Source organism: Labrus bergylta, chromosome 9 (genome assembly GCF_963930695.1).
Source record: "Labrus bergylta chromosome 9, fLabBer1.1, whole genome shotgun sequence".
Lineage (NCBI taxonomy): Eukaryota > Metazoa > Chordata > Actinopteri > Labriformes > Labridae > Labrus > Labrus bergylta.
In genome coordinates this window covers 17,751,129-17,761,645 of record NC_089203.1, presented here as the reverse complement: position 1 = coordinate 17,761,645, position 10,517 = coordinate 17,751,129, and the positions used below count along the sequence as shown (strand labels likewise).

Here is a 10,517-nt window from a genome sequence, read left to right as displayed (position 1 = left end):
TTGACAAAATTTTATAGGCACAATTTCCCGACCCACTGAAAACGGCTCTTCCGACCCACTTTAGGGTCCCAAGTCCGACCCACCAATTGAGAAGCACTAAATTTAAAAAAAATTCCTCTGATCGGAAAAAGCCTGTTGTTAGTTTAAATGAAGTTTGAGCTTTATGGTACAGAATAATTTACTGTTACAACTAATGTTAAAGTTTAGGAGTTGATGTTTTTACTGAAAAAACAAACAAACATTAAATCCAGAGCAGGAGGTTTAAACAGGTGCAAAAATGAAATGTAATTGTCTAAGGAGGGAAAAATTAAAGCAATATTTAAAAAAATAATTACATCATATTTGATCTGAAATCAATATTGATGCCTCTATACTCACTACAAAGGAAACTAGACTATGAGAGATAAGATTGATTATTTCTATATTACACATTTCATCGTGTGAAACCTCGGCTGCTGTAGGTGTCAGAAAACAGGGTCAGACTTAGTTTTTGTCAATAAACACTATCTATACAGGACAAGATAAGCTTAGAGAAAAGACTAATTTGCCCACAGAGGTTCCTCACAGGAACTTTAAGATGAATAAAAAAAAACAACTGAAATGTACTGATTGTGAAAGTAATGTTGAGTCACGAGTCCAACCCCAGCTTCTGCCTTTGTTTGCCATGAGAGACAGTAAAAAAAGGTACCAAGATCATTTGCCTTATTTAAAGATTTATTAATTTATAATACAAGCTTTTATGTAGACCACATTGTATTTTAAGTTTTTTTTTTACATTTATTCATACTGAGCTAAACTTCATAGCAGTGACACTGATTGACATAAACACAAAGGACACTCAATGGAAGGAATCAAAAGGTTTCCGACTGTTTCTGAAGAAACCGCAGCCCATCAACACTCCCAGTGCACCACTTTTTAAAATCACATGCCCTCACTAGTCCTCATACAGTATGCCACGTGCATCACACACCCTCAGACACACTCGCACACAAACTCACCCACACTGAAGTTGAACAAATACCTATACACAAGATAAAAATTGATATATTTAAATTTCATTATTTAATGATATTACTGAATTCCACGATAAAAGGCAAACAAGAAGTAAAGACAGCATCCAAATGAAAAAGGAGGTGAAACACCACCCAAAACTTTCCTTTAAATTCTTCATCCAAATGGGAGAAGATCTCCCTTTTCCTCATTTTCAGTGTCTATTAGAGGGGGGTCTCACAATGACAATACTCCTCTCATCTTCAACCACTTCTCCTGTCTGCGTTTTACTGGCCCCGCTGTGATGAACCTCTGACGGTTTAGTCCTTTAAAGTTAAAGCCAGAGAGACACGAGCAATCCACAGAATCCTCCGACTCCATCTTTACAAACCTTGCACAGGGTCTGCGCTCCTGTTTCTCGAGGACAGTACATCCCCCTCAGGTGTTGACACTGCTCCTCCGAAATAAAAGTCCTTTCTCGATTGGTCCAGTTTCCGAGAACAAACAGGCATAAAGGTCATGGCACAAACGCCATCGTTGCTGATACAAAGCCAAACGGTTCAGTCAGTGAGAGGCAGAAACAGTCTCATGAGGAGGATGGCACATTTTCTACCACGTTAAGGGAATAAAGGTCTGCTCCTCTGACCAAGAGAAAACAGACAAATGAAATAGGGGGAAAAGATGCAATGAAACACATTAAACACTTCTGAATGAACAAACTGGTTAAGTGCAACGAGAGGGTTAAAACTATTCAGTAAGAACCGGGTAAACATCCATGTCACTTTGAGGGAAGGGTTGTAGCCCACAAATCCTTAAATCCTTTTAAACGGCTCTGTGTCCATGAAGAGTGACGAGTTCCTGACAGCTCTGTTAAACTTGTCCAGGAGCGGACATGTCAGTGAGGGATCGTAGGTCCTGTTTAACGTCATGATCTTCAAAATAAAATAATAAAAGAATTAAGTTTTAGGGCAACAAGTCAACACATTGGCACAAAATAAAGCCTTGGTTCGGTGTTCAACCAAAACGGATGACATCCCAAACCAAACTACCTGTGATTTATTATAAATCCAGATCTGACAGGATGACAGGCAGGAGAGATCAAGGTGTATGCATGTTTATATGGAGGTTTTGTGTGTGAATGTATGTATGTGAAGAAGGGAAAGGACTAAAAGGGGGTCATTTCTGTTGCTTTACAAGAGGAGACAGCAGTTGCTCTCTGTAGTTTTTTCTCTGTTCCTTTGACCTACAAAGAAAAGACAGTAAAAACACAAAGTGAGATCAACACAAGCAGCTGGAACAAAAAAAATATAGAAGAAAATTGCTCTGCAGAGTTGCTGTTAAGGACCAGTTACTGGTTAGCAGCAATCTTCATAAAGTGCTATGAAATAACTCAAATGAAATGAAGCAGAGACAGATCACTATGAATAACAATTAATGATCAACTTAATTTTGACCTTGTTAAAACATTGTTAAATTAACTCTATGTCTCTTTACTCTACCTTAATTTCTACTAGAAAAAGAGACAAAAAAAAAGTCCTCACCATGAGAGTTGGGCTCTGGAAGAGTCTCTCTGGCAACCAAGTGCATGACGGTGGTCCGGCCCGCTGGCAGCTTTAGAGCTTTATACAAAGAAAAGTCATTTTTTAACACTGATCATTTAATCACATATCAGAGTTCAGGTACAGCTCCAGATGAGACCCACAAGAGTTGTTTTTTGTAGATCTACTGTTTGACTATATACTGCAGGTGTTTCTGACATTTTAGTACCTCATTTGTTTTATATTTTAGGGTCTGATTCGCTAAAAGATACAGGAGATGGCTGCAACCTTAGGCTTGAAGGCAAATACTTCTGATAAAGTACATGTGCTTGTTTAAGCTTCAAGTTCCCGCTACACCCTCACTTTCTCTGTTTTCGAGCTCTGTCTTCCTGTGTCAAATAACTTTTTTGCTAAATTTCAGCAGTTTTCTCTAGTGCGAGACCTCAGCTTGTGGTATAAAAGGATCTTCCACTGTAATAAAAGGGCCTGTCCATAATGTTGGATGTGGACATACTTTGCCTGTATTCATTTCCACAGCGATCATAGCCAGAAGAGTATGTTTTTGTACCCGTTATTAATTTATGCATCTATCAATCAGCTGTGAAATCACCATTCTCTTCTTCTATTTATCATTTGATAAAGTCAAGCAGCTGTACACATGGATCTTAAATTATAATACATACAACAGACTCAATACATCTGCATGGGCTGTGTATTTCTTCTGGTTGATTTCTAATTGTTAACAGACAATAACTGACATCAATTTAAAATGTATTCAACTGACAGCATTGACATCATTTACAATGCAAGTATTACAAAACTGACCAGTTTAAGAAACTCTCTAAGAAGGGGTGGACTTTCTTGAGCACCTTTTAAACATGCACTGTACTTCTTATTTCTGAAATGCATCTATATCGTCCAGCTGGGCTGCGTGTTTGAAAGGAAACAATCGCATCTGCTCACCCTGACGTTAACTGACTTTTTTCTGCTGGCCCCCGTTGTAAAATGTCCTCGCAAAGGTGAGCTGATGAGTGAAAGCTGCAGGTAACAGTCTGGAACATTCAGTGGAAGTGAGTGAGCGGGTCAATGGCGTTCACCTTAAGCAGCATTTGCTGCGTAATTACTCTTAAGTGCTCGCCTCTGTTGTACGTATCTTGTTTTCTACTTTTGAGTTTGTATTGTGGAAACATTCTTATACATGTTGTAGTTTAATTTACCAGCGACAGTCATCTTCTGTCACCTAACAAAGAAGAAATATTTCAACTTGTGAGAGGGCTTGTGACAACATGCCATCTCCCTCTGTGAAAGACAGATCCAGAAAATGTCAAGACCTGATTGTGCTGATTGTGTTAGAAAACAGCAGGAGTTAGCGAGACAGGCTTTAAATGATTTAAACTGCAAGCATATTTCAACCACAGTTTTCAAGTTGCCTAGAGCAACAGTGTCTACAGTGATGATTGTGCATAGTTCTCTTTGAGAAATATATTTTGTCACTCTATTAGAGTGTTTTTAATAATTAAATTATACTTTGAGAAATCTGTCAGAGCAACGTTTCGAGATGATCTTACCTCCCAGGGTAACGTTGCCGTGAAGAAAGCGTCCCTGGAAGATGAGGCGCAGTATGCTCGGACTGCTCACTCTCTCCTCCTCCCATCCTGTCAAAGAGCACAGAAACAAGAACATCACTTTCTCAGGCCACACCCCAACTGGATTTAGGAGGCTGATAGGGATATGTATATTTTTTTTAAATCGAATAACAAATAAGAAGCCAACAGCTTTTTTTATGTTTGGTATTCAAGGAGAGAAAAACAACATTTATTTTTTCTACATTTGACCTTTAAATTAACTTCATGCAAATTATGTCTGTCAATTTAAAATAACATTTTACAATTCTGGAAAGTTGACATTTTTTATTTCCCTGTCAAAATGTATAAAACTAAAGTATGTAATGAGAAAAACCACACACTCATAGAAACCTCCAGGAGCTGCTAGCTTTTGTTGAACCTTCAAACTTTCCTTACGTGTATATACTGTATAAAGCTGCAGCTGATGAAGTTCATATTGTTTACATAAGAATAAGAAACGGGGACTTTTTCTCTCCACAACAATCAATGCCCATTGTATTGATCTGGCTCGTTTTCCTTCCATCATCATTCTTAACGATAATTACTTGTAACTTTATCTCTGAGTTTTTACATTTGTGGTAACAGACTCATCAGACAACATTTAGACTTATTATACACACACTGTATACATAATTTAGATAACATTAATGGTTTTGATGAAACACATTCAAATGCTGAAACCAACATTCATGTGTCAGTTGAATCACGCGGACGACTTCAAATCTGTGAAATGTAGCAACAGGAGCAGAAAACACTTCAAACTGATGGTATTCCAGCGTACCTGCGGGCCAGTTATCAAACACGTGCTTGGCGATGTCTGTGGCTGAATCATTCGGGGAGAAAGTGAAGTCTTGAGTTTTTCCACTGACCAGGATGAGGCGCAGGTGCACCTACAACGACAAATAAAAACAGATTAGCCCGAGTCCGTAGAAATGTCACAAGCCAACACCTCCATCTAAGTTCTTCTTAATTAGAGGTGGAGGAATCCTTCCACTTCCTCTAACCTCTTCAGACATGAGGCGACCTTCAGAGGGATGTGAAGAGACGAGCATTCCAGTCTAATGAGATCTATCCACAGCAGATTTCCAGCCTTTGACTGGACGACTACATTCACTGAGGGCTTACACTAAAGTGAGCCCCTGTTGTCAGAGAAGACAACATTTAAGGGTGGGGCTGATGGTGTGTATATGTGTGTGTGTGTGTGGGGGTGGGGGGGGGGGCACTGGCCCGTTAGTTTCAGGGCGCAGCAAGCGCCTCTCCGTGCTGTCGGCCTAATGCGATAACCCCAGGTGTCCCAGACAGCTCTGGGCCATGTTATTAAATTTACATGGCCAGTGCGTAGCCCCGAGGGGGACTGTGCATATGTGTGAGGGAGGGTCTTTAACAGCAGGGAGCCCTCCACATTTTATCCTCTGGGTAACTACACAAACCAATCTGTTATAACACAAACTAGCTTCTTGTCTAACATGCCTTCAAGGCCTAAATATGACTGACATCAGGAGAGGGAAAAAAAAAAAAAAAACTTTGATGGAAAGTTGAAAAAGGTGAATTATTAAACAATCAACACTGAACTACTCTGATGTTATACTGTCATCCACTTTTCATGAATTAAATGCCAAACATTACGGACCGTTTCAGCTTCTCGGTTGTCATCATTTGCTGCTTTTCTTCGGCAATGTGAAACTTCTTACAGGGACTTCCTCCAGTCAAATCCTTCCTACTGCACATAGTTCTGTATATATATATATTTATTTCTCGTTTACTGCACATAGTTCTGTTAACATCTGGTCACGACTGCACATAGTTCTGTTTACATCTGTTTACATCTGTTAGTCCGATCACTGTCCACTTATATCTACTCTTTTATATTTTGTATTTTTAAGTTAAGTTTAAGCTTTAAATTGACACTTTCTATTTAGGTTAAAATGTTTTGTTTACTTGCACTGTTGTTAATTTACTGCTCTGTGTGCCTCCGGGGACAAATAAAGTTTTTTGAATTGAATTGAACCAAAAAGTGTCACAAATGTTGTAAAGAATTCTTAAAGACATGTAAGAAAAACAATTTATTAGAGGGAATAAGGGATAATCCAAACAACTGTAGCCCTATACATGTTTGACCTGAATTTGATTATGAAGCCCTTTCTAATTTATGCAGCAGGCATTACAGCTCCTTGTTCAAACAATAATCCATCAGCTCAATCAATCATTCCACTACTCTCAAATACTCTTCTGCGAGTAAAAAAACTCATCTAACTCTTTATAACAGTACACTCTTACTCAGGAGGAGTAAGAATTAACGGATGGGTCTGATTTCCCCTGACGTTTGTTCTTCTAGAAAATGGACAGCACATGAACTTTCTTTGCTTCACAAATCACAGAGGAGAGAACAAAGAGACTTAACCATGAGGTGTGACGTCAGGGAGGAACAGCCCCACTCTCTGATCTGTTTACAAATACAGTTCTCCCTCGGTGGTCCTATATGCCCTGCCCCCCAACCCCTTTGAACTGAATAACCTCAATGTGGGGTTACATACCCATGTCATCATTAACAGGCTTTGTCCCCCGTCCCCGTCCCTTTCATCCCCAACAAAATAAAAACAAAGTCAAATCAGCCTGGTTTCCCATGGCAATGTACAGCAAGGGTCTCCAATCCTAAGAAAGATACTAAATCCTTCAAATTTGTTGTGAATCATTTGTTTTAAGTGTTAACTGAGCAACCAAAGGTTTATCCACTCTTGATGTTGGTTGGATTTCCTAAAAACATTAAACCAACCACAAGCTTATGCCCTGGGGTAGCTGCCAAGAGAGATGATCCATTAAATCCCTCTCCGTGTTGGTGTGAGCGTTCACATGATGTAGGTGTTCTAGATAAATACCTTTTTCTATAATTAATACATTCTGTAAAATATTCAGTCTGGAACAATGTATGCTATGAATACAAAGATGCTTCAAAGCATGACTATGGAAATAACGTTTTGTTTTTTGGAATAATCTTCTGAGTTTTCTTTCAATGAAGTGAATGTTGAGTTTATGAAATGTCCCAAAATCAGTGAAGACACCATTCACAAACGCCCGAGAACCAAAGGAGATCTCAAAAGAGCTCTGGTTCTGACTAACCAAAAACAAACAAACCCTAAAATATTAAAAACATGAAATATTCAACTACAGTTGTATAAAACAGAGCAAATCTGCCTTTCTTCATTATGGAGGTCCTAACCAAGGATAATAATATTCACAGAATAAATGGCTTGCTAAAGTTGTTGCTGATTAGATTGCTGCCATTGGATTAACTTTTCAATCATCTAATAGTTCCACAATTCAGTGCTTCCCAATCATTTACAGTATATGAGCAGTAAAAAAAAATCTTCACGTTAAGATGACTTTGGTGGAACATATCAGCTGGTTACTGTTTTACAACTGCGAACATCTGCCAGCTCTTCTTTATGAATTATTAATAAATGGTGCATTTTTTTGCAGGTAAAAACAGCCAAGTGTTGTGATTTTCTCTGTGTGACTTCTACCATCCCCTGTGCTCCGTTTTTAAATGAGTGTTTTGTGTATGTCTGTGGTGGGGGAGGACAGAGGTCAGGATTTATTAAGAGGGTACAATCAATTGGCGTCTAAACCTTGAAAGGAAAGTAGGGCAACGTTTTAACTGAGATTAGACAGATGGTGTTCACAGGAAACAGCAGTCAATGTTGCAGCTAAGTGTGTAGGACTGTGGCTAATCCATGAATCCCCCCGCCCCCCTCTTACTTCCGCCAGGTCCAAACCCCTGAATTATTTTTGAACAAGGTGCACGTTTATGTTCTCAACATGATGATCACATCTCTAACCTACATGTCATCCAGCAGCAATAGATGTGACAGATGAGAAGATCAACACACACACACATGATGTGAAGAAAACAGAAAATTATAATCCTTATGTTAATCCTTAATGTTGAAAGATAAAGAAAGGTGGTAGACCCACCACTCACTCACCATATCAAGATCTCTCTGGGTGGTCATGGCTCAGTACGTGTGAAGGCCGTGGATGTGTAGAGGACAGGACTGGCGTGTTTCAGCTGCTGGAGGAGACGGGGGCAGAGCCCTGACACAAACAACACAAACACTGTGAAGCTGCTCTCCACAGCCTGGCACCATTACTGCATAATCCATTATCCATCGCACAGCTAGCATCATAACAGCATCAATCACACACCATTATTAACCTGAGAAGTTATGAGTATTGCTCAAACAGGCCCACTCCACAATGATTAAGTTAAATGACATAATTAGCCCCCTTTTTTTTTTTTTTTTTTTTCCAGCGACGGCAGCGTAATATCTTAAGTCTCTCCATGTTAAGCTGATGCGGCTAGCAGGCTACACATCCCCACACTCACAGGAGATTCAAGAATTGTTGCAAATTAGCTGATTTTAAGTCATAACACATTCAATGCTGTGAAATAGAAAAAAATATAGCCTGACCACCACCACTAGCACCGAGTTTCGACCTGATAAATGTCGAAGCTGAGCCTGTCAGATAACAGAAGGCTTGTGCTAACGTTAGCATTCAGCTTTAAGCCAGTTCCGCTTCGGCTGGCAAAGCTGGACGTGCAACTTTTTTTTTTTGTCTCGTCGACCTCACCTGCATCTGAGGATTACGATAAAATCTCGCATCCAGTTGAGTTGACGATCAGTGGGAGGGGGGTGATCTTTTCTTGTGGGAAAATATCGAGTGGAGATATTGACATCGGTGGCTAATAAGACGAGAAGACGCCGGATGTCAGCTGGTTGTAAACACAAGAGAACTGACTGCAATGCCTTGTGGGAGTTGAAGTTCTGCCGCGCTGAGACGAGGACGCAACACATGAACACGCTTCAAACACAAAAGAGTCTACTCTGCCTCTTTAATGTACTGCATACAGTGTAACACTGTTTTTTTAATGTGATGATTGCCTCCTGTGTTTATGTGTGTTTCTACTGATGATGGAAAGGAACTTGAGGTTGTAAACTCTTACAAGTATCTGAGTATTTTAATTGATGAGTCCCTTCATTTCAAACCACATGGGCTGTGCCTGGTGAAAAAGCTGAGGCTAAAACTGGGTTTTTATTTTAGAAACATGTTGATGTTTTTCTTTTAATGTAATTTTTTTTTTTTTTTAAAGCGTCTTGTGGCTGCAACTTTTTTACCTGTCTTAGACTATGGTGATCTTTTGTACACGCACGCCTCTGCTCAGTGTCTCAATGATTGACAATTTACAGTGCATCCTTGAGGATCATTACAAACTGTAAAGCTCTGACTAACTGAGTTGTACTCACGGGTTTGGATGGCCTGCTCTGGTGACCCATAGGCTTTTACACTGGTACACCTGGATGAGGCAATTGTTGGTCTGCTTCCTCACTATCTACATGTTTTAATCATGCAGAAAAGTACTGGACAGTGTTCTTTGAATTCTCGTGACCTCTTTTTGCTCTCTGTCCAAAACGCTCGAATAGAAATTGAGAAAAGGGCTTTTGGTTTTTTTCTGCACCCTCAGCCTCGAATATGTTGCAGAATGACTTAAAACTCAAGGAGCTGGTATCCTTAAATGTTTTGAAATCTAAAATGAAAGACATGGAAGCAGATTCTGTAGGATGTCGATGTTTTTAGTTCGACTGCTTGAACTGCTGACTTCCAAATTTGACTCATAGATGATTATATTTTAATGCAAAATTTAGTGTTTTGTAAATTGTCTCTCTTTGTGTCTCTGTCTGTAACTTTATGTTTTTTTTGTTGCTGCCTGTCTTGGCCAGATCTCCCTTGAAAAAGAGGTTCTTAATCTCAATGGGACAAACCTGGTTAAATAAAGGTTAAATTAAATACAAATTAAATAAAAAATACATGAAGCTATAGTCCGTGACAGGCTACATGTCACAATAATTGTTTAAATTATGTCATGCCTTTAAAAAAAGAAGTAGATTGATGACAAAATATATCTTGATAGAATAATTACCAGGGATCACATTAGCATCAGCATATCCTACTTAATTAGTCCCAGTGCTAACCATGAGTAATCATTCCTGAATTGAAACACACTGACTTAATATTTTAGCTCAACTTGAGCTTGTAGTTAACTATTTCATAACCTAAAGCCTCTTATTGTATCTTTGAAGGTCCATGGTACAGATGTCACCTGAGCACACATATCATTACACACAGACCCAAGCTGTAGCATATGCATGCAAAATGCTTATCAGCATGTGAAATGTATTAAATCCTCTGCTTGTATGTTGCCCACATACTGCACATGCTCGTTTCCTGAGGTTGATCCTATATGTGGACTTTAAAATCTGGAGCCACAGCAGCATTTCAGACAGATGCCAGTCTGTTCTCATTCATG

At 39.2% G+C, this 10,517-nt stretch overlaps 1 protein-coding gene across 1 annotated transcript; it reads right to left on the bottom strand.

Annotated features, from left to right (window-relative positions):
- Positions 1-696: 696 nt before the first annotated feature.
- ubl3b (ubiquitin-like 3b) lies at positions 697-8,942 on the bottom strand. The gene is made up of 6 exons (XM_020635836.3): positions 8,783-8,942; positions 8,137-8,245; positions 4,935-5,043; positions 4,097-4,183; positions 2,532-2,609; positions 697-2,233 (listed from the first exon to the last, which is right to left on the bottom strand). Exons 2-6 carry the CDS (start codon positions 8,161-8,163, stop codon positions 2,181-2,183), a joined length of 354 nt encoding a protein of 117 aa, XP_020491492.1. The 5' UTR covers positions 8,164-8,245; positions 8,783-8,942; the 3' UTR covers positions 697-2,180.
- Positions 8,943-10,517: the final 1,575 nt, after the last annotated feature.

What these genes read in the sequence shown, in the direction of transcription:
- ubl3b (XM_020635836.3), bottom strand. Translation starts at nt 8,163, where the DNA reads ATGACCACCCAGAGAGATCTTGATATG. An exon ending in GTTTGATAACTGGCCCGCAG is followed by an intron (nt 4,184 to 4,934) that starts GTACGCTGGAAT and finishes GCTCTTTGACAG; the next exon opens with GATGGGAGGAGGAGAGAGTG. An exon ending in TCCAGAGCCCAACTCTCATG is followed by an intron (nt 2,234 to 2,531) that starts GTGAGGACTTTT and finishes TTTTCTTTGTAG; the next exon opens with GTCAAAGGAACAGAGAAAAA.